The 24,317-nt window shown below is 46.3% G+C and overlaps 3 protein-coding genes across 3 annotated transcripts in view; 1 reads left to right on the plus strand and 2 right to left on the minus strand.

Moving 5' to 3' along the window:
• LOC135237334 (protein kinase C and casein kinase substrate in neurons protein 1-like) overlaps positions 1-4,244 on the minus strand; it is a 57,530-nt gene extending 53,286 nt beyond the window's left edge. Inside the window, exon 1 of the mRNA XM_064304409.1 lies at positions 4,158-4,244. The gene's annotated coding sequence lies outside the window, so the exon portion shown is untranslated. The remainder of the gene's footprint in view (positions 1-4,157) is intronic.
• rps10 (ribosomal protein S10) lies at positions 4,188-8,371 on the plus strand. The gene is made up of 6 exons (XM_064304416.1): positions 4,188-4,321; positions 5,187-5,336; positions 5,971-6,145; positions 7,429-7,506; positions 8,035-8,090; positions 8,285-8,371. The coding sequence occupies exons 2-6, from the start codon at positions 5,187-5,189 to the stop codon at positions 8,330-8,332; spliced, it is 507 nt and encodes a 168-aa protein (XP_064160486.1). The 5' UTR covers positions 4,188-4,321; the 3' UTR covers positions 8,333-8,371.
• Positions 8,372-8,520: 149 nt separating this feature from the next.
• LOC135237336 (diphosphoinositol polyphosphate phosphohydrolase 1-like) lies at positions 8,521-23,948 on the minus strand. The gene is made up of 5 exons (XM_064304415.1): positions 23,600-23,948; positions 21,775-21,885; positions 16,136-16,180; positions 15,777-15,861; positions 8,521-14,766 (listed from the first exon to the last, which is right to left on the minus strand). The coding sequence occupies exons 1-5, from the start codon at positions 23,696-23,698 to the stop codon at positions 14,570-14,572; spliced, it is 537 nt and encodes a 178-aa protein (XP_064160485.1). The 5' UTR covers positions 23,699-23,948; the 3' UTR covers positions 8,521-14,569.
• Positions 23,949-24,317: the final 369 nt, after the last annotated feature.

Here is a 24,317-nt window from a genome sequence, read left to right on the forward strand (position 1 = left end):
ATGAACCCATGAACAAATCAACTGTGGGTCTATCGTGTGTTATCCAATGACCTAACAATGAGCATAATTCAAGCATAGTCGTTTAAAAATCTGCCACTTAATGTAGCAAAGCAGGACAGAGAACGCTAGAGGCTAGTGATGCCATTTCCTCAAAAGTGTTGTAGGTGTGGCTCCGTCATCATTAACCCGTTTGTGGATTTTTTTGTAATTCATAATACAGAAATGACATCGATTTACATTGTAGAAACCACGCTTGTGAATACTGGTGCTGCACACATGCACTTAGCATCTAGCCTACTGGCGTGTGCTTCTATCACGTTGTCATGGCTACACGCGACTACAGCGTTCATGTCGAGAAAATAAATATGAAAAACAGTTATAATAACTGTTATCGTCAGGTTATTTTTGTCATCAGAAAGCGCAGCTGTGGTCCTACAGAGAAACGGGGTGTGTTGTTGGTATTCCTTTTCCAGCTTCCAGCACGTAATTGATAGGTTAAAGCAGCTGATTACACAGTTAACTCACCTGACCTGGAATGTATTGGTTGCTGATTTTCAGGTGAAAGCAAAAAGTAACAGAATCCGCGGTTCTGCAGGACCAAGTCTGCAGTGCTAATCCCCGCGGCCGACACACAAGGTTGTCCTTAACAAGACCGGGGCTCGCTTTCCGGATAACGACATAAAGTAGGACAAACGTTTCCGAAACAAACTGTCGAGGTACACGTTATATTTCCTAACTTGGTTTCCCAAAACGGGAAGTGGAAACGCAGCCGGAATTTTGAAGCTGCTGTCCAGTCTAATGGTGCTGAAATGTACAGCGTATGAACTACTAAATATTTCAAAGCCTATTCACCAATGTTTTTAAACACACGTATTATTTGGGTCTACATACTTTTACTTGGCGGGTTTCTACAGTTCAAAATCTTAGAGCTGTCGACAGACACTAGGAAGTACAACGCGTAATCAGTCTAAATTGACCCATACGTGGGGCGTGGGCCATTAAGCGGCAAGAAGCTAATACATAGGCTACACGACTCGAGTTCACCAGATGGAACATCACCTTGTTGATTAAACTGGTACATCAATGCATTAATGCAAATGAGCAACGTCTCGAAAAATACATGGAGCGTATCCAGCAGAGGAGAGCCAATGAAGAGTAAGAATATCCGGAAGAAGATGCAGGACATTTGTATGTTTGGCGCAGAAGAACGATGCTAAAAATACAGGCCGATTTTAGATGGGCTATAATTAGTGGAGATACAAATTAAGCGCAGCAAAACATCTCAGCACAGAGAGCCCAACTCTTGCTTTGATCTTTTTTTTATTTTCTACTTCCTATGTAAAATGTGACAGCCTCTTACAGAGAATTTGAAATCAATTTATTATTTGATTACAAAAAAAAAAAAAACAGTCAGATAATATTTTAACGATGTTTATGTTCTGAAAATGAGCATGAAGTCAATGTGTGGAATAGCCTGCCAGGTCACGTAGTAGAGGCAGAAACACTGTAGATAATCCGAGCACTAATTTAGTCAGGAAAATGGCGAGCATTGTTCGGCTGAATGGCCTGTTCTCATCATTATGTTATGTTATGTTCAGTTTGCTGTCATAGGCCAGTTGAGCTATCACTGCTTTTCATAGGGATGTACATTTGCTGTTGAAATGGACAGTGACCCCTTCAGTTTCTGAGCTACTTTGAAACCCCCACATACACAGTTAAACTACGTGTAAATTGATAAAGCGGTGATCAAAGAGAAAATATTTTAAACCCTGTGTTTTTCAATATTTTACATGAAAAACAATGCTCTCTTCTAACTGGTAATTACAATGTAAGGTGTAGTGGAGGCCATTATTTGGACGGTATGTATCCTGAAAGGGCTCAAGTGGAACATTTGCAGTTACAGATTTGCAAGGAATCAGGTGGCGTTACTACAGTGGTGGACAACGAGGGTCATTGGTGTTCATGGCAACGTTTGCCCTTAATTACTTAATTAGCCCTAACAGTTATGCCATTTGACATTTAGCTACATTTCTTGATAAGGCCATGCATCACAGCCAAAGACTGTTCTTGTGCTCCTATATGAAACGTCTTACCTTGATCTAATCTACGAGTGAACCAGTGTTTATGTATACAGTTAATTATCTCAGTTAGCCAGGTTAACTGGTGGAAAAAATCTACACAAGCAATGGGCCCTTCAGGACTGGAATTGCCCACCCCTGTGTTAGTGTCAGTGTACGCTATCTAGCTAAAAAACTGAGGTACTCTTACAATTGGATGGAATTTTGGTAAATTGGAGATCACTGGTTTAGAACGTGCCTGTCAGATTGCTACTGGAGGCCAACAACTGAACATTGCTGTCATCTTTTCCATGTGCATTGCATACATTTATATTCATATTCTCAAGGGTATAATGGCAGCACCTCAGCAGGGAATCGAACCCACAACCTTGAAGTGGCATTCCCATTTCTCTATCCACTACACTACACTGCTCTATGTTCCACAGATTTGTCCCGTTTCTCATGCTGACAAACCATAATGTGTGCAGACTACTAGACTGTTAAATGTTGAGTGTTATCAAAAATGCAAAGCCAGGGGGAGGAAACTTACCCATCTTATCTTATCTATATCATTATAACTCACCTACCTTATCATTTCCTCCACCTTCTTCAATTGTACTGAAGCAATATAGATAACGATATGGCGGCCTCTAGTGGTATCATAATAGGTGTATGGTGTTAAATTGACAGTGCAGCCTCTAAATTGTGTACTCGTTGGAGTTTTTTCTTTTTCTTTTTAGTTGTAGTGTACATTAGCGGCTGGCTCAGTGTGATGTGTGAGTTATGATATTTTAAACATTTAGTCATAAGCTGGTGAATTTACAATAGCAGACACAGGGGCATTGGGGGGGTCTGTGGACTAAAGAAAGAAACTATACTTCAGGAAATGCCAAAGCAACTTTTACAGTGATGTCATGTTTTCAGAAGTGGAGCCTAATGTACACAATGGGTCGGCTGCAGTGTGCCTAGCTGGGGTTTAAACCTACAGCTTAAACCTCTAGACCACAGAACTGCAATACAACAGGAACGGCTAACTCTTATTTTACAGCTTTAGATAGCTGTTCCAGCTCTGTTTAAACCTGAACTCCAGCTATGCAAATGTCAATTGACCCATTCATTTTACAGTGTTTATTTACAAATATAAACACGCATATCAGTCTTTTTTTTTTATAGTGCCAATTAGCCAACTTGTTTCCTTGAGCACACACCTCAAATTGCTTACACCATAAAAAAAATTTCCTACCAAAAATAATATCAAACATAATTTAAAAAAAAAGAATCAGGTAATATACATATGCACAAGCACTGGAGGGATGGTTTCGCTGTATAAACTGATATTAAATCACTTGAATAGTATCTTCCTGCTTTAGACCAAACTGCTGAATGCCCCTAGAGGCCCACCTACCATTTGAGAGCTGCCAGGTTATCAAACAGCTCTATAAATATCTTAAATATGTTTCATTGCAGACAAAAGTCTGAACATTAAACATTAAATCTGACAACATATTTAAAAGGATCTATATCTCAGTCATGGGGTCCATGTATGCTGTTTTTTGTTTGTTCGCTTTTTTCATGAAGATAATCTCTTGATTAATATAGGTTGTTAAAAATGTGTTTTAATTCTTTCATAATCCTTTCCTTAAACTCAAATAAATAAATAAATAAATAAATAAATAAATAAATAAATAAATAAATAAATGTAAATCATTCTTGGGTTGTGAATACTGGAGATACATTACAATTAATCGTGGGTTATTCCTCAACATACATTTTAAAGTTCTCAAATAAGAACGATAGACAGTTCGTTACTATACATTAATTATACAATGTCTGGTTGGAAATAACGTCTGGATCACTTGCATCCGTGGGACCTAAATTACGGTCGTTCTGGCATATGTCGAACGCACACCTTCCAAAGAGATTCGAATCTCTTTGCACCTTCACTGTAGGCCTACGGCTGTATCCGTTCCCGAAGTTACAAAAAAAACGCGTAGCTTGCTACGTAGCTTGGTTTTTGGTTTTCTGTTTATTCAATTTTGCCGATCTGTTTATGTGCTTTAAACCAGAGCAGTGTGTTTTCCCTCGTTTGAACTCGTCTACCTGTATTGAGGACTCCCTCTTGTCCCGTACCGCAGCTCAGTCTATGGTTCAGCATGGCGCAGTCCTCAGAATGTTGCGTTGCGTACGTCACTTCCGTCTGAATAAATGCGCGTCACACGCATGCTCCTTCCTTTCCGGGTCCGGTCTCAAAGCAAGTTGCAGAGGTATGTGATTGACCTGGCCGTGTAATCTGTTTCATATTTCAAACATCTTGTTCCAAATCATATTTAAACCTCGGTTTAAGGCCAAAGTTGCTCCTCCTAAATGTACCGGTTGAATTATTTCCCCGAAATGGATCCACTGGTAGACGAGATTGCCATTGTACTTGTCAGATGTCTTGGGGACACGGGATAGGCCCATGGTTTGCACAGGGCTGGTAAACGCACATTTTGACATTTTTATTCGAGCAGGGGCCCTTTAAGTATTACAGTGAATGTCCAGTTTCCGCGATCGGCAGTGTTTTGGTCCGCTACATATCTGCACTGTCGGCATACAATATCTGCAAAACAGGTCTGCTTATTTGGCTAGCTAGCTAACTTCCAACTAGTATAATAGTCTCCGTTCCTGCCGGTTGGAACGTGCTAGCTAGCTGTCCAGTCTTACAATTCGTGGTATTTATAGCAACTACATAAGAAAGCACAATGCTGGTGTTGCGGGAAATGTGCTTGTTTCGGGTTATTAATGTCTAGATTTCACGATCAGAAGATTTGATTAGGATGCTAGCTTGAGTATTTTGCCCAACTCTGTAGCTAGCCGGCACAACGTTATAACTTCATTCATTCAGGCTTCCTCGTTTCTCACAACTTTGGCAAGTGTTTCGCGGTATATGAGTTTTTAACCCTTGCCTTTAGCTTTTACTTTATCCTCTTGTGCCTCGGCTAATTTGCTAGTTGGGTCCATTAAGAGTGTGCACATTTCCCGCTACAAATGAAGCATTCCGTCAAGCGGTTCATAAGGCAAATGAATGAAAGTTGGTTAAGTGCTTTTGGCAAGCATCTATTGACCACATTTTTGCCTTGCTGACTGTAGATGTTGATGCCCAAGAAGAACCGCATTGCCATCTATGAGCTCCTCTTCAAGGAGGGCGTCATGGTGGCCAAGAAAGATGTGCATCTGGCCAAGCACCCCGAGCTGGCCGACAAGAACGTGCCCAACCTGCACGTGATGAAGGCCATGCAGGTAAGGGCACCTTGGAGTTCAGGGCACCTGCATCCCCTCTGTCGCTCGGGTGTGTCCGTGAGCATCAGTAACAGCTGCCTGTGGAGTAAAGAGCTGTACGAGAACAGAATGCGTTTCCATTTCAGAAAATTAAAGCAGGGGGCCCCAGCACTAAGACATCTGCTTCTACTTATCAAGGTTTTGATTGAAGACCATTATTAGTTCAATCAGGTGTGGGTAGTGCTAGGCTAAAACAAAAACCTGCACCCACACTGACCCGTTTCAGATAAGACTGGACACCCCTGCTTTAAAGCATATTTGTTGGTGCTGATGAGAGCCATTGTCTTGTATGGGGGAGATAAGCATTCAGGTGTGGGCTCTGTTTTGGATATTCTGGTTTCGATGGACCAGGCTGAACAAGGTTTAGCGCTTTCTGGCAAAGTTGTGCCCTGCGATAGATTGGCAGCACGTCCAGGGTGTATTCCTGCCTTTTGCCCAATGCACGCTGGGATAGGCTCCAGCACCCCCCGCGACCCTGCTCGGGATAAGCGGGTATAGATAATGGATGTATGGTAAAGCTGTGTTAAGCTGCGTGGGGATGTTGGGGAGAGGGATGCTTCCTGTCTGACGGTTGGGCGCTTCCTGTCCGTCGCAGTCGCTGAAGTCCTGCGGGTACGTGAAGGAGCAGTTCGCCTGGCGCCACTTCTACTGGTACCTGACTAACGAGGGCATCCAGTACCTCAGGGACTTCCTGCACCTGCCCCCCGAAATCGTGCCCGCCACCCTGCGCCGCCAGACCCGCCCCGAGACCGCTCGGCCCAGACCCAAGGGTGAGTGCCCCCCCCCCCGACCCCCACCCCCCCGGGAAGCACTGCTGAAAGACCACAGAACTGAATGCAAAACGTGGCTCCAATTCACAGCAGTTACCTGTGCAGACTTTCTTCTCACCTGCTTGATGGGAACCATAAATGTTTCTGGGTGCTCTGTTGTCTTGCACAAAGTGTTCTTACTCAGTTAAAATAAGCCAAAAGGATTAAGTGAGAAGTGGTGTGTTAATATCTGCTTAGTTCCAGTGAAGTGATTTTCAATGTCACAGCACAAAGATTTGAGGTTTTAGGAAAGTTGCTGTTGGCTGAATCTCCATGGCAGTGGCTGCTGAACCAGAGCTAAACTGACCAATCAACATGGGAGATACTACTTTGTGTGTTTGTTCAGCCAGTCAGTTCTGCTGTTGCTGACTACTACAGGATAACTGACTGTAGGATGGATGACTGCTTTTCAAGCTGTAGATTCTGCTGACCAAGCCAGGCATGGCTGGTGCCTGATCCTTTCAGACAAAAGTCCTCTGTGCACTGTGACAAACGTCACTAAATCCTCGCTGTTGTGTCTAGTATTGCCATTCTGAGCGATGGTTTGAAAATGTCAGTTTAATGCACTTGCGGCGCGTTGAAATCTGTGTTTTGCTCCTGTGTGTGAGACCGTTAACCTAGAGCTGATCTGTGTGTGTGAGAGAGCGACAGAGACTGTTAAGCCAGAGCTCATCTGTGTGTATTTCTGTGTGAGAGAGTCTTTGAACCCAGAGCTGATCTGTGCTGTGTGAGAGAGACATTGAACCCAGAACTGAACACTGCGCTTTGTGTGAGAGACTGCTAACCCAGAGCTGATCTGTGTGTGCGTGTAAGAGACGCGCACACACTCACACAGTTGATCTGTATGAGTGTGTGTGCGCGCGCGTGCATACACGTGTTTGTGCGCATGCGTGCATAGGCGTGTGTGTGTGCCTGTGTGAGAGACTCATTTTCCCCACTGCTAATCTGTGTGTATGAGAGAGACTGCTAACCCAGTGCTGATCTGTGTGAGAGACTGCGCTGGCCTGGACCTGATCTGTGTGTGTGAGTGTGTGTGTGTGTGAGACTCTGTGAACCCACAGCTGATCTGTGTAAGAGAGACCACGCTGGCCTGGAGCTGATCAGTATGTAAGTGTGTGCGCGTGCATGCATATGCGTGCGTGCTTGTGTGCGTGTGTGAGAAACTCTGAGAACCCACAGCTAATCTCTGTGTGTGAGACACTGCGCTAGCCAGGAGCTGATCTGACTGTGTGTGTGTGTTCCAGGTATGGAAGGGGAGAGGCCAGCTCGTCTGGCCCGTGGTGAGGCTGACAGGGACACCTACAGGCGCTCTGGGGCACCCCGTAAGTACTGCACCCTGCTCCTGCCCCAATGCCCCAACCCCCTCCTCCCGCCCCCTGCTCCTGCAGGGTATTAATCATCCAAACATCAATGTTTCCATTTTGAGAGTACTGTCCCTGTGCAGTCAAATTTTTTAACTGCGTTGTGAATTTCTAATGCATTCCAAATTAGTTTCTTCCTAGAAAATGCCCATGTTGTTCATATGGAAGCAGTATTGCGGTTGCTGTTTATTAAATGTGTGCATGTTCTAAAAGTTGACCCCACAGAGTAGATGTTTGGCTGGACTTAAATACACACCCTAATCAGTTTGTACAAGTCTGGTATGTCCAACCGGACTGTTTCCCTGGGATGCACCTGAAAGAGCCTGCTTGTGGAACTGGTGTTCATGTAGATCTTCCATACAGCCTTGTGTGTAAACGGCTGTGAGACCCAGCCTGTGCGTGTGGCGGTTCTGGCCTAGCGGACCGCTCGCTCTGCAGTAGTGTGGGTGGTATGTAAAATGGAGTCCTCATCGCTGTTTCTCTCTGTAGCCGGCGCTGACAAGAAGGCAGAAGCTGGTGCTGGAGCAGCCACAGATTTCCAGTTTGTAAGTACATACCGCTAGGTACTGCTGTGCCAGAGGGGCCTCATGGGAAATGGTGTCAAGTCAGTTCCAAGTGCTCATCACTGCAGTGGACTACATTACCCATGAACACCTCTGAGAAATGTAGTGTTTAATCTCTTGACTGGGTGTCAGTGATGTGGACTAACTTAAAACCTTTTCTTGCTTTTTAAATGCAGAGAGGCGGATTTGGCCGTGGACGAGGAAGCGGACAACAGCCTCAGTAATTCTACTCCCTTTCTGTACAATAAAAAACTCAAAACACATGCAGTTGTCCTGGTGGTGTTTGTGCTGGCGGTGTGGCATGATGGGAAGATGAGGCTCTGGCACGTTAACTGTCCCTCGTATGAACTGTAGGAAGATTGTGAAGCGAACACCGATTCCAGTGTGAAAGAAGAAAAGATGACAACCTGTGTGAAATACTGGTGTGTTTATTTGTTGGCACGTTTATATTACAATCTTCAGTCTTGTACTGATTTATTCCACAATCCTCCCCCCTCCCTCCCCCAAGCAGTGGGGCCAAATAAAAATCCAGTGACATGTTCTCCGTTAGGAAGGGAAGGGTGTGAAACCGAGGATTTATACCTGCAAAGCGCTGACTTGGGCATTGCAGTTTGTCCTCACCCTACACTTCAATCGCACCCATAAAATACCAAACCATTAACAACACTTTGAAAGGGGAGTCACCCGGAAATGTGAGTTTTGTACCGACAAAAAAAAATCATGCACATTTACGTAGACCGGTACAGGTCCCTCCCACCCAAAACTGTCTGACAGTCTGGTCAGTAGTTTACTGGGAAGGGAACCACTGAATGAAATGAGTCGACGTGGGGAGAGACCGTTCGAAGTGAAGCCTACTGAGGGGAGAGATTCCTTTGAAATGAGAATACATTCAAAATTCTGGTCCTGTCTGGTGCAGATGCAAAGCCTCAACACTAGGTGGAGCCAGTCACACACTTCTCCCTCCCCCCCCCCCTTGCACTAACGTTGGGTCAAAGTGCTGGATGTATCTGGTACTTCCTTGTTTTGAAAATGACTGCAAGGGTGAACGTGCAGTTTGAAATGAACTTCCGTAACTGTCTTAGTGCCCCCACACCGAGATGGGGCTGTGTGACTAAAGTGAACAGGATTCACTTCTCCCCAGGTAAGGCTCTGAAGATGGGAGGGGCAGCACCCTCCTAAACATGCCTGAAATGCATCCAGCAACACAATGAAATGTACAGAATGAAATGTACACAGGAACACACGGTTACCCAGTCCTGTTCCTGGAGATCCACCATCCTGTAGGTTTTCACTCCAGCCCCAACAAAGCACACCTCATTCAACAGCTAGAGATCTACTGTCCTGCAGGTTTTCACTCCAGCCCCAACAAAGCACACCTCATTCAACAGCTAGATATCTCATCTCGCTAACTGGTACAATCCGGTGCGTGAAATGAGGTTTGAAATGAAAAGCTTACAGGACTGAAGATCAGGAACAGGGTTGGACAGCCCTGGTCTTAGGAGAACAAGCGGCCATCATTAACTAGTGACTCTATACATTGAACTTCCCACCCATTCATTTCCATACACAACTTTCTCTTGATTCGGTTCACATTCTTAGAATCTGATTATGAGACATTGCACTGAGTGGGGCAAGTGCAGATCCGTCATACATCGGGTATACATTTATATATATATATATATATATAACAAACATGTCAATGCAATCAGAGGATTTTGAGCACAACCACCCTTAATTTAGCCAGTACTCCTTTTTCCAGAAACGGTTAATTGGTTAATTACTCCCTGCAGTCAAAGGATCAGTAAGACTCAAGGCCTTCTTGACAAAAACGATTAAAACAGATGAGATTAGCAGGTCCTTTGACTGACTGAAAGTTCAGTTTGAATACTAGACTAGCAGTCAATTCCCAGCCAATCAGACTATTCATCAAATGCCAAGAAAATGCACCTTTGTTAAAACGCAAATGAACTAGTACTTAGGGAACAAACAACACAATGAAGGCACACAGGGTTGTAGTGAAAATAAAACCTATTGGACATTCCAAGCTTTTAAAAATTAGCCTTGTAAGGAGCTATTTAGTGTATACTTGGTACATCAGCACTGAACACTTTCCCCTTAATACTTTCCTTACTGAAATTAAAACCAGTTCCAAGTTGGGTTATGCTGAATTAATGTGCGGAAATACTTCATTTCTGAAAAACTACCCTAGGTGTCCTTTCAACAGTGTCTTTCAACAACCTGCGCTTGGAAATTGAATTATCTTCGACTGTGATTAACTTGAGATGCACTGGACCTGACCCATATGTTACGACTCCAATAAAACATTAGAACCAGAACGTATGACTCCCCCCCCACCCCCCGCTTCCACTTGCACACTACCACACGTCTCTGGAACCCATTAGGCCTGGAAGAACAGGCAGACCAAACGCCTAGCCCAACACACCCTGGCAATGCTCACTCACTCACTGAGACGCTTTAAAATGGACACTCAAAGGGCAGGGAACATGGGACGTTAATGGATGTTCGCTGGAGATGCAGAGAGAGGGAGGGAGGGATGAGAAGGAAGAGAGGGATAAGGGAGAGGAGGTTAAGATGGGTACGGGGTTGGAAGGGGGGGGAGAGAGGGAGGGGGGAGGGAGGGGAGAGGGAGAGAGAGAGAGAGAGAAGCATCTCCACCATTGGGCGATGGTGACTGAAAATTAGCATTGAGGAGGGTGTTCCAGACTAGCGCGGTTCAAACTTTCCTGCAAACACAAGGCGCTGAGTCGGCATTGCTAATCCCCTTCTATTCCAATACTGCATGACCAAATAAACTCACTGCCTATGGGACCGGGACAATGCCCTTAAAGCAGTCCACCAAGTTTTTGTGTAAAACGTGTTACAACCGCTGTTCCCCAAAACAAACGTTGGCTTGATTTGTTCACTATGTGCCTTACCAGTACAAAAACAACTAAAACAACCAAAACAACACACTAACTAAACAAAACCCTGAGCAAATTACATGTGGTCTCACCGTGTTTTTCAAACGCAAACGAACCCGTCCGTGTTCAAGGGCAAAGCGTGGCGGCTCAGTCAACCGCAAAACAACACGAGCTAAAAACGCCCGAGGAGACGCAAGGTAGGCCTACGCTACGCTACGCTGCGTTGCGTTTACGAACCTCACCGAGCTGCCCGAGGCTTCGGCAAACCGGGCCCCGCCGCCGCGATCTCGCTCACTCGTCCCGCTTCCCGACACTAAACGGCGGATTTCGTCCCCGACCCGTCGATCCCGCGACCGTCCATTCGCCCACGGGCGATGGATACAGCCGTCCCGTCCGAAGAGGCAACGGGGTCGGCCGAGAGAAACCGGGACGGACACCGGCGGGAAGGCGCGCCGCCTTCGAGCTTCCAGCTCAAACCCGTCCGAATCGGCAGCGCCTTCAGGCCAATCGGGACTAATTCAGAGACTGACATAGTCAACGCTGAAAGATCTGATTGGTCTTCAGGGGCCGGTGAAAGATGCGAAGCGGTGAGAGAACGAACCGGAAATGAAACACAGGCGTCGAGTTCAGATCGCGACATTCGTAGCGGGCAGAGAGGATTTGGGGCACGCACACAAGAGGGGGGAGGGGTGGAGGGGGTGGCGGGGGGTGAGGGTGGTTCCTTCATTTAGTGTTTAAATAAGGGGTCCTCAATCTTATCCAGAAAGGGCCGGTGTGGGTACAGGCTTTTGTCTCAACCGAGCAGTAACACACCTGCTTCTACTAATCAACCACTAGAGTCTTTGCTGAGAACCTCAATTAGTAGAATCAGATGTGTTACCGCTTGGTTGAGACTACATGTACCTACATGTACCTACAAGCCTACATGTACACCGGCCCTTTCTGGATAAGGTCGAGGACCCCTGGTTTAAATTCATAACAGCGGCTAAAGCGAAAGAAATCTTAGCGGGTTGGTGCGGTTTCCCTGGAGCTGGGCCTGATTCCACGCCTCATCGGTAACGTCCTAACCCACAGGGGAGCCCACGCAGTGCAGGCCTAGCTCGAACACCCTAACTGCGTTCATACCGCTAGCATCATTCACCTGCTGCATCGTTCAGCACCGTCGTTTCAACTGAGAACATCAGGGGGTTCGACTACAGTGCGCTGAGCTGGAGCTCGAACCCTCAGGTTTAAGCCTCTAGACCACTAATCTGCATTGCAACTAGAGCAGCTATCCAAATCTGTGAAATAAGGACTAGCCGATCCAGTTGTGTCACAGTTCCGTGGCCTTGGGGTTTAAACTCCAGCTGAGCACAACGCGATTGACCCCTTAAATCCTGCACCTTGTTAGAAACAGCTTTTTAAGTTTTTAAGTCTCAATGTTAAGCAAGTAATTTACGCATTTGGAGGGTCCCTCCGGCAACAAAAGGAGAACAAGATGTACACATTAAAAAGCTGAAAAAGATCCATTAAGACCTTGTTGAAAAGTAACTTTGAACACAGAGTCTAGAAGAACAGGTGCCCAAGTGTTTTGAAGAGGATCAAGCAGTGTTCATAGCACAACGTAAACATTTCTTATCGGCCAAAACAAAATGGTGGAACAGGATGCAAGGACCGGATCTTAGGGCAGACGCATGAGAGGCAAAGTTAACAAAAACACATCCAGGTTCTTTCAACGTGGTATTACAACCGACAAATTCATCTCCACCCCCCCTACTGGGGCGGGACTGGTTGCATTAAGAGTGGAAATCCGTCTGCCAGTCACACGAAGGCATGCATGCACGCACACAAGGATCAGCAAATCGCGATAATGCAGACAGGTATAGAGACAGCTCCATGTGGGGGTTAACCTTCCCATCATCCCCTGCTCTATCAGAAGCCTCACACTCTGCCCCAGCTTAACAGTACACACCTTTCTGCCCCCCTCCCCCTCCCCCCCTCCCCCCAGCGATCTACGTCCATGGCTGTCGTGCCCACAACCCTTTTTTAAAACAGGTACATTTTCATTTGCCCAAAGCCACACAGTAACTACAAGAGCACACCTGTCCCAAAAGAACTGCATGCGCAGGTGACTGGAGTGATGTGTGCAAAGGGTTCTGCACATGCCAAAGAAACACTTCAAGGTATTCAAGAGAAGGATGTTCAGGTTAGCCAGATGTTTGCTGGGCTAGTGAAGATGGTCCAGTTCTGTCTCTCAGCCTTTCGGCTTGGCTTGCCATTTGAACTCTCACGAATCCTTAGTATGTTTCTTTGGAATTTAGAGTCCCCTTTGTCTACATCATGGCCCTTTGCTGGACAGACATTTTTACTCATCTCCTCAAAATGATATTTCTTTCCCAGTTCACTTCTGCTACTGGATGTTAAACAGTTTCTATACAAAAGTTTTTTTTAAACAAACATGCGATTGGGGTCAATTAGTTTGCTCTTCAACCATTTTAGTTCACTTTTAGTATTGATCTTCCAATTCACAAGTCTATTTACATTCTAAGGCCTAAAAAAAAATTATTATGCAAACTGATGTTTCGATTTCAGTTCCGGAATTTTAACTGTTGATTCCGCTCCACGCTGACGTTCCAGATTCTACTCGGTCACCGACCCCAAAACCAAATCTATTAGAAAAGTAAAAAGGACCAGAGCCACTGGCCCGGGGCGCGGAGATTTTGGGCAAGACGGGCGCCCCGCAATCAAGAGGTGTAGACCGAGTAAAAATGAGACGCACACCTGGTCTGGGGCGGACCGAGAAACGTCGGCTCCCAGCTTCCGGAAAACCCGCCAAAGAGCGGCGAGCCGATCAGAACCGAAGGAGCTCCGGAACCGGGACACGGTCACGCCGGGGCGAAACCAAACAGTCACACTGGGGTACATCACGTCACCCGAACCACATTAAAAACCAATAAACACCAGTGCTCATGCAGAACAAGTCATTTCCCACAATTCCTGCCATTCAGCCAATGGCACAATGTCGCCTATCTGAGGGGCGTGGGGGTGGGGGAGGAGGAGTGCACACGCACCACAAAAGTAACCAAAACAAAGACACTGAAAGACTCTCGAAAAGCCTTGAGCTAAAGCACTACGTTTTACACTTTACATCACAACAGTACAAAGTAGTTCTTGTATTCAATAAACCTTTACGTTTAGGATGACTGGGGAAGGGGGGGGGGGGGTGGGGGGGGCAGAAGTTGGGATGGAAGGAAAAAAAACAAGGTGCACGTGGGGGCGGGGGGAGGTGGGGGGGGGGAATTCATGCAATTATTGATAAAAAGAAAAAAAAAATCCAACTTTACATTTACAAAGGGGTATCTCTTTTTTTTCTTTTTCTTTTTTTTTTTTTTTTTTGCTAGAATCTTCGACCAACAACAAGCTGGTAACGTCTTGCGCCCCCCTGTCCCGGCACCGAAGGCTGCCCGCGGGTCTGTCGCTTGCAGGAGACAACAAAAACGGCGTAAGCAAGCGGGAGGGCGGCGGTGAGGACCCCTGCAGTGTCCGGGCGGCGTGCGCTAGTTATCTGATACCCGAAACCGAGCTCTGGTTGATACTGTAGCCGGGGGTCAGGTCTTCGGCTATCGTGGCCACCAAGGGGGTCCCGTTGCTAGTCATGCACCCCTGCTGGAGGGCCCCAAAATAGGTGGCCTGCACGGGCTTGTGACACTCCAGGACTTTAATGGCATCGTCTATTTTAAACCACTCCCTTTTTCTTCCTGTCAAACCACAAATGGAAGAAGGAGTTAGAGTTGGGCAACCACGATGGTTTGGTGCATTTTTTTTACATTTTACTTTATTTTTTAAAATCATCACCAGAAATCAAGCAAACAAGCAAAACGTTACAACAGCGATATTCTGTAAAATTTCTGTATGCAACAGACAACCGTGGCAATATAAAAAGAATGTAATAAAATGATACATCGTTCTGCTCAAATTGATTAAACTACCTTTCAATGCCACATTACAGATGAATTTTCTAAAATCTGAGGTCAAATTTGGTCGGCTTTGAAATTGGGTAACTTCGAAGGTGAAAGGGGGCAATTTATCTTTTAACCTTTTCTTTTCATAATGGATTTTGTTCAAAGATTTTTCGGAGAAAAAAAAAATCTACCTTGGAAAAAGTCGGCAAGAGCAATTTTACACGGCCTTGGCAGTGAATACCATTCACCAAAGCCAACAAAATAGCCAATTTATGACACCCTGACATTGCAAAACTTAATAAATTGTATCAAGATTTGTATCAAGATAAATTGTATCAAATTACAGAAGAAAGACAGATTCATTTTTATTGGCTTTGACTTCTACCCCTGACCTTTACTAGACTTTCCAGTTTCAAAATGTTTTTCAAGCATCGTCAAAGAATGGGAAAGCCTGAGAGAAGTACTTATGCAGTACAGGGCCCAACAGTTCGCTCGTTTTAGGAACACTTGCTCCTGAAAATTTATGTGTGCTAACTGGAAAAAATAATTGACTACACATCCTTAGTATTAGTTTTTAGTATCAGTACATCTCTTTTTATTAGTACTCGTCTACCAATTAGGATATATTACTGTGCTCCTAAATTTTTCAACTTAAGGCTTTTTTCTACTTTTTTGTCTAAAAAAAGCTTGCTTTGGCCCTGCACTAGTTCAAGACCTTTACCACTTTTCAGGAACTGCCACAATACGGAATTCACTTCCTGTAAGTCTCAGTTCTTCCTGGATGGACCAATAGGAGAAGCACTCACCGATATTGAGCGAGTCCTCCCAGTCTTCCAGGACCTCGGTTACGATGAGGACGTAGACGTACGTCCGATGCTTCCTGTCTCTGTTCTACAGGGGATCAGAGGTACAAAGAACAAGGTGAAAAGCAGAACTTTCTGTGAAAAACCAACCATAAGTCACCTCCCAACACCTGGCCACTTTTAGCAGTTCTTCAGCCAAACCTGTACTTTTCAAAGAGACCCAGTGAAAACCATGCCAATAATGACCATGATAACATAGAAAAGAAGCCACTTTTTTCTTGCCTCTTCATAACCGATTTAGGGGGGTGGGGGGCGGATGGGTACTTAAAAAATAAAAATAAAAAAATAAAAAACTGGCTCACCTCAAATATTCCCACCAGTCGTCCCAACGTCCCCTTTACTCCGGCCTGTTGAAATAAAGGGAACACAGACCTTGGCAAGTGAACAGATGAATAAATAAAGAGGCCCAGACACGTTACCGGCCCGTCGCACTTCACCTCTGCCAGGCTTCGTGGGCCGGGCCGGCGGGAGTTTCTAGTGCCGTTTCTCAGAAAAGAGCACAGAGTTTTTAGCGGCCGTTTCCTTGGTAACACCCGCTTCTCCCCCGCCCCCCCAGGGCCTTCACCCTCACAGCGCGCTAACCGCTCTCGCATCATCGCCATTGTCCACCCGTGCGCCGCCATCGCTACGGGGGATGGGCGCAACCGCCAATCACAGCGCGCGCCACCTGTGACCATGGCAACCCCGCCGGTTGTTTACAAAGCGCGATTTCCGCGAAGTCCTTTAACCTGACCCGCTGGACATGTCACCGTGACCCAAACCTGAAGAGGAGTTTTTTTTTTTTCCCCCAACGCGCGAGAACAATGGCGGGAGGGCTGGCTGGCTGCAGCCGGTTGCTGACCACAGGAATAATGACGGAGTCACATGCTCCGCAGCTCAAAAACCACTGCGCCTGGGGAAAGAGCGGCGATCAGTCATGTGACTCTGACTCATGAACAGACCGAGGGGCCAAATCAGGGCTACGAGTTTGAAGCTCACTTCCTGGTCTCGGTGAGAGACGTTGCACTCTAGCGCCAGTGTGGTAAAGCTCTTTCAGCCACCAGCTTCGTTATAAGTCAATGGTACCAATGCGCTCAAAATACAATAAAGTCAATCTTTTTTTTTCCCCATGAGAACATGTCGGATGATCCAGACTTGAACCACAACAAAATACGTTTCTCTGAGCCAATCGTCTTTAGATGTCTGATATTTGTATTGCTTATTGATCATAAAATATTTACACAGCCATTGGTAGCACTGTGAGATTCAAAGAGAAAGCAAAGTAAATTAAAACAGAAATCACTTCTAGGGTTTTTAATGTTATTACACAGTGCAGCAAAAATTAGTTTGATCAGAACACCAAAACATTACGTGTAGCTTATATCTGCTTCTGTTCCGTGTCATAATAAAAATATGAACTACATACATTCATTGAGTTATTATTGTGAGTTGGCATATTTATGGCAAAAACAATTATTTTATCAGAATGCAAGTGAATTAATGTAAAATTTTGAAATGTCCTGCGTTCCAAAGACGCAGCATTCCATGGGCTAGTGGGACCACTGGATGTCTCATTTCATTTTCATTTCTGACAACCACAAAGTGAACGCGCGGAAGTGAGGGAACAGACACACGTCTCCCTCGCAAGGTGACAGGTGGCAGACCTTTGCCACTACAGGTGTTGACCTGTGTCCAACTGGGTCACAATTCAGCCAGAATTAGCCTCCGACCGCATCCCCCGCCCCACAGCACAAAACCCTTTCAGGTTTCAGCTCTACCCTATTAATAAACCTTGGCTGATCCCAAAATCTCCACTACACACAGAACCCCCTTCCTCTCAACCCCCTGTCCATAGTGGGCGGGGCATCCAGTCACATGATATGGTTCGACTGGAGTAAAGGCTCAGTGGGGGGGGAATGAAGCCCAGTCGGCCTACAGGCCGCAATGGACCGCGATGGAGCTCCATTCATAACAGGATCTCATCGCCACCGGCGTTGCCTGAATAAAACAAACTCACGCCACGCCACACCGTGCCAGAGGGACACTCGGTTAGATGAAACGGGATTCTTTTCACCAAAACCAGTTTGTAAACCCTGAAAGTACCCATTTAGGAGGACTGGCTGTCCCCAGCCGGCTACCGCATGCACCGAGACACGCGCCAAGTTCCCCCAAGACTCCATTTTGGAAAACGGTCGCAAAACCCCAGAGTGAGAAACAGCGCACAAGAGAGCAGGCGCAGTTTCTATGGAAACGCTACGGGTGACCCAGGGCCCTAGGAGCACTGCTCGTGAAAGATTAATGTTTTGCCAAGTTGGAAAAATAATTTAGGAGCACATCGACTAACTGGGATGCATACATTTTCAGCTCCTAAGCATGTGCTCTTGGAGGAAGTAGTGTGGAGCCTGTGACACTAACCTCACAGTGCCCTTACCTGCTCAAATTCCGCCATGGCGGCTTTGCTCGGAGGATCAAAGGGACACGTCTGACCGAGCGCACACGTCCCGCATGAGTAACGGCGTCTGACGGGGGCTTGGCCCCGCCCCTTTCTCCCGCCAGGTTCCCTGCACCCGCATCTCACGGTTCCGTTCGCCGAAGAGAAACATAAACATTTCCGCCGGCGCACAGGAACAGGAGGACGAGTGTCATTTTACCCCCCTTTCAACGCTGCGGGTGGTTCTTTTTTTTAAAACGGCGCTCAGCTTTTATTACAGTGATTACGCTCATTCCTCGTTGTCAGCGTCTGATGACAGCAGGGATTAGGCCATGGAACCGGTCCGAGCCGGCTTCATTGGGCCGCCCCGCGGCGGGTACCTTGGCCCAGTTTGACCCCCCCCGCCCCCGCGGGAGACACCCGCCATCCTGTGAAAGCTCGCTCGCCGCCGTCGTCGTCTATCAGCGGAGCGCGGCGGAAAACCAGACCGCCAGCCAAGAATCTGAGCTTCGATACGCCAAGCCCCCCAGCCGGCTCTTCACAGGACGTTCCGGACAGGCATGAGCGTCAGACACAGGACATGCCATCAGAGCTCACCCTAAGGGGGTGGGGGTGGGGGTGGGGGCGGACAGGCATGAGCGTCAGACACAGGACATGCCATCAGAGCCCACCGTAAGGGGGTGGGGTGGGGGTGGGGAGGTCTGGATCCAAAGCTTCGAAGTTCACCGGCACCAATTACAAGACATCGTTAAGCATCTGCAGATGATAGAGCGACACCCTTCTCCCATGATTTCCAACCCACCGAGCCAGTTCAGCTTTTAATTAAACACTGAACACTGTCAGTGGAGTAATTCTGACTGCAGGTTTTTTTTTGTTTTTTTTCTTGTTCTAGTCCAGCACTACAAAATTTTTACCCAACTAATGATGGGTCTTTAATAAAAGACTCGATTAGCAGATCCAGGCTTTTCAAGCAAAACCCCAGCACCCACACCACCCATTCTTCAGACAACCCAGGATCAGAGACTCTCTCTACTGCACAAGCTCTCCGAGTGGTCCTTAGTCGCTCCTGCTTCATCTGACTGCTTACTGCGATCACAGTGCCCCCTACAGTGACACCTTGAAGACATGGGCTAGGCTAACACAGGCTGAACCGTGTCCCAGGTCACATGTTCAGGAAGACCTCAGGGCCGTCATAACTGCACCTTATTAGAGATCAGCTGGCTGGCTGAGTAGAGTGATGTCTAAAGCCACAGCACAATGCCTAAAACAATTCTATTATATTAGCTATTATTTAAAAAACAAACAGGAACACAACCAAACCACTGGATTATAAGATTGCTAGGGACTGGTCAGAAGCTGGATATTAGGCCTAAGGTCCAGGGACAACTACGATCACCTGGCATCATTTACAGACATATACAAGAATTAACAAGGACATATAAAATTATTTTTTAAATTAAAAAAATAAAAAATAAATCAAAGCTGGGTTCCCACTGTTGGGAAATTGAACGTTTTCAGCAAGAGCAGCCAGTTGACGGAGTGTTCTGGAGGGCACAGCTGACCTTATCAAACTGACCTTGTTGCCAGCACGAGTCGCGATAAGGAGTTCCTCAACAGCTGGTGCCTCTACAACATCCAGCCAAGGTCAGCTCTGTTTAATTCAGCACCAATCCAGGACCGACCACGTCACAGGTCCAGTTTCCCTGACGTGCACCCCATATCAAACTAACACCAATGCTTTGGTTCGGGCCAGGTGAAAAGACACTCCCCCCTGACAACTTCCTAGGAGAAAAACTCAAAAAATGTAAAAAAAAAAAAACAACACTTTAACTCCCAAGAATCACCAAGAAGGCACTGCAGGCCCATTAATGATCATTGGGCCTCATTCCGGAAACACATCACGTTTGATCGCACACTGTGTAAGAACATTTCCACGAGCATTTCGGCATTCATCTTTTTTTTAATTTTCAATCTTCACTGGCTGAAGATAATGGCTGTTTCCTCATGCAAATCACATGAACAAGACTGCGCATAAAATTTACCAACAGTCAGCATTCATCATCTCATACACCTGGGATATGCAAAACAACAAAGGTTGTTGCACCAGGTGTCATGAATCCTATACTGGTTTTTCGTAGGAACATTTTTAGGAACAAAAGTAAGAATAATTTAAGAAAAGTTTTGTGAATGAGGCCCAATAAGTGTAAACATTAATCAATGTATGAGGGGGTATTTGATTATGCGCTGCAACAATGCTGTCAGCAAATGGGGACCGGTAAACGAGCTACGGCCGTTTGGGGCGTGGCCATGCCTCAGAATGAAAGGTGATTGGTCAATATGGGTTTAGCGCCCTCTCTGTCACTTGCACCCCGCGTGCCCCTGGCTGATTTCAGCCTGGGTGCCCTGGAGACCCTGCATTCACCCTGCAGGCTCGAATTACCCCCACCCCACCCACACCCCCACCCCGCCCAGCAATGGAGGGGGCCAAACCAGTGCAACTGTTGCCCGCAAAACGAAAGGCAGGAGAAGGAAAGGGGGTGGGGGGAGGTCAGTTGGGGGAGGGGGGGCGGGTGGTTGGCCCCCTGCCGGCTGAAGGCCTGGGGGGGGGGGGGGCCATAAACACCCCTGTTCTTTGACCACCAGCCCCCAGGAAGACCTCAAACCTTGTGACTGCATTTCTACGCCTTTACATCGCGACCTTGTCATGAGCAGAGCAAGGAAATAAGATGCCTCAGTCGGGACAACTGACATACCCTCAGCCCCAGCACTGACACACAGACCTTTCAGCACTTTGGCCTTCGCACATTACCCAAGAGGAGAAATGAGCCCATGCTTCAATGAGATGCACCTCCGCACCCACCCCCACCTCCTCACCCCCACCCCATCCATATCCACACACTCACGGCCCAGAGGATCATTTTCTGACTAAAACAACGCCGGTATGCTGAGCGTCCTGCATCTACCAGTCAGTATTAAGAGTCAGGCCACACGCTGAACACCTTTACAAGAAAAACAGGCTGAGACAGACTAAGTCTAACCTCAGACGACCAACTACATGCTTTTTTCATGTCGCACACAATCGAAAAGGAACTGGGTTTAAAGAGGAAGTAAAGCATTGAAGGCAACACTATAACGTCTTTTCACTTCCTTCTCATTAATATTACTTTAAAAAATATATATTTTTAGGCATTTTGCAAAAGCCCTTATCCACAGCGACATACTAAGCTTACATTTCTGCTCCACGATATCCATTCGGCTGAATATTTTACTGAAGAAATTCAAGCGTCTCGTGGTTGGGTACAATGGCAGAGCCACACCTGGGAATCAAACCTGCAATCTGAGACACAAAACCAGACTTCTAACTCCGATTCTAGATTGTGGAAGAGTCAAGATGGCTTCCGGCTTCCCTGAAATGGAGCCATGGCACGAGGACGAGCGGGAAGAAGCAAAAAAAAAAAAAAAAAGAACCCTTCAAATTTGCAGTAACTCCAGCCGCTAAATCATCCCGACGTGGGCCACAGGCTGACCTACCTCCTCGCACACCTCTCGAACGGCGGCCATGTTGGGCTCCTCTTCCGGCTCCATGCCCCCGCCGGGAACGATCCACTTATCCGGGTGTCGGCTACTGCTCACCAACAACACCTGCGGAGTTTGACACGGTCATGCGACCAGACACACCTTGCGCCACAGCAGAAAAACATTCCTGAACACGGCCTTCAATCCTCAAACCACAGGAACGTGTTCGGATGGATGTAACCAGGCAATTAAATATGAGCGCAGTTCAGACAACCCTCAATAATTAACAGCAGGCATGCATTTCATGATAGGAACCAGCATTTTGGTTTGGGCGTACCAGTTATGAACTGCTATCCTCATTTTCAAAGTTACATGATGAATGAAGGGAAAAAACAAATTAGAATCAAATGCCATTTGGCATATTTAAGATTAATGCAAATCTTATTTTGCATGAACTGTTCCAACTTGAAACAGACGCTGAAGACTGTAAAATGGAGCCTAGCTGGAACATAAGTTTTACATATACTGGCAGAATACATTATAAGAAATTCAAAACTATCAGCATGAACTATGAACATTCTTCCCATAAACCCTCATCATTCTAAATTACTCAATCTATCCCCAGTACATTAAGACAGTCTACGACTGTAGACGCTAAGGACCGGTCATTCAGTGCAACCGATTATTATTTCAGTGTCTATTGGGGTGGACAAACCAGCTACGTCTATCCAGTCCTAACGGTTCCTCCCACAGCGACTCCTACACGTATTATAGATACACACCCACAAATCCATCAGCAGACCGTGAACAATCTGCTTGATAGACCTCAAGGCGTAAACGTTAGCTCAGAAGAATCGCATGATCACATATTTACATGTTTGTCGTTTTCTCAGAACAAAGCACCCATGTTAGGTTAGACGACCAACACCTAGTCGCCTGAATACTGTACTTTTACTAGCTACCTGTCAGAGTATACGTGCCCCGTTCTGCTCACTGTTGTGCTACCTAGCTACCTGGTTTGATGCTCTAGCTATCTACCCATTTAAACTGTTGACCTTAAATTTAATGAATGGCTTGACAAGGCCTCCTGCATAAAAACGGGAAGCTCTATAGATCGTTGCATTAGTTAAGTAACATTACATACACGAGCTAGCTAGACAGCGAAAATGTTTAGCCAACGTCAGATAGCTAGACTAGACTATAACAGATAACCACTGACATAGTCTAGCTCATTCGCTACTGTTAGTCTAACTAGACTCTACAATTTATTTCTCACGACATCTATAAAACTTTGTCATCTTAACGTTACAGTCAGCGAACTAACAACGTAACCCCTTAAATATAGCATTTCCGGCGAGCTACTGATTAAATCGTGATAGACATAGGCCACCTGCGATGAGATATCTTCGATCCGCTAATGCTGGTTAGCAGCACACAGCGTTCGCTAATGTAGCTAGATCAAACTAACGTCAACCAGTTAACACATATGTAGCTAAAACTGCCATCCACCTTGACAACTACATACTCGTTTTAGTTAGTGTCTACTCTTTGATATGCAATTAAACATTGACTATAATAATTTAAGGTTATCTTGTTAGCGACCCCCCTCCCCCGGCCCCTTGTCGACGATGACAGAGATTTTTAGACTAGCTGTACAACACTGACATTACAATACTGTACTCCACCCGTCATCTCCCGGATTTCATTGAAACACGGCGATCAGCAGTTTCAAAATAAGTGTCTTTATTCGACCGACTAAATTACCAGGGACCCCATGCTGGTGCTTAAATGCCCAGTCGCGGCCCATTTGCACCTTCACACCCCGCATCCTCGGCCTTACCTCGTCCTCGCTCTCACTCCTGAAGCAGAGGCAAGCGGCCCGCTTCTTGTAGCCGTCCCCGTCGTAAGTCCGTGTCTGGTTCGATTTAAGCTTCATCATTTCAGGTCTCCGGGGACCGAAACTTGAATCCGAACCTGGTGGAAAAACGCCGCTGCTTTTCGACGTAAAGTCCGGTAAAAGGACAACCCCGGCGTTTTCTTAAATGCAATAACTTCTTCTCCTCTTCATTTTCTCAAAGCCGAGCGCATCTCAGACACGAACGCCGTTAATAAGAGCATTTGCGCGAATCGCGTAGAGGTCGGCTTGCAATACGAAGCAGCCCCGACTGTGTAACTTATCTTCTCTTTGAGAATGACACTGACCAAATGAAACAACGCAGGAGCGTTCTGCGCTTATGGCGCTGGTTACGCAGTAAATTCACAGGAGTCGCTGTGGATCATTGGCTGCGTTTAATCCTTAATAGTGGCGCAAAGCCGCTGGTCCTCCAAGCAGAATTCTTGCTATAAGTTTACAAGCTGCCAGTAATGGCGAAAAACCGTAGTCCACGCATGATTTGCGACAGTAATGCGAGGTTTTAATTACGATCACACGTCGGGTAGGAGCAGCACGTTCACTAAATAGCGTCGCTTCAAGCTAAGCTTTACAAAGAATGCGAATACCATTGCCAAGTATCATCTCAACTGAAATTAAATATGAGACATCTTCCATAAATACGAAG

Source organism: Anguilla rostrata, chromosome 13 (genome assembly GCF_018555375.3).
Source record: "Anguilla rostrata isolate EN2019 chromosome 13, ASM1855537v3, whole genome shotgun sequence".
In the NCBI taxonomy this organism is placed as follows: domain Eukaryota; kingdom Metazoa; phylum Chordata; class Actinopteri; order Anguilliformes; family Anguillidae; genus Anguilla; species Anguilla rostrata.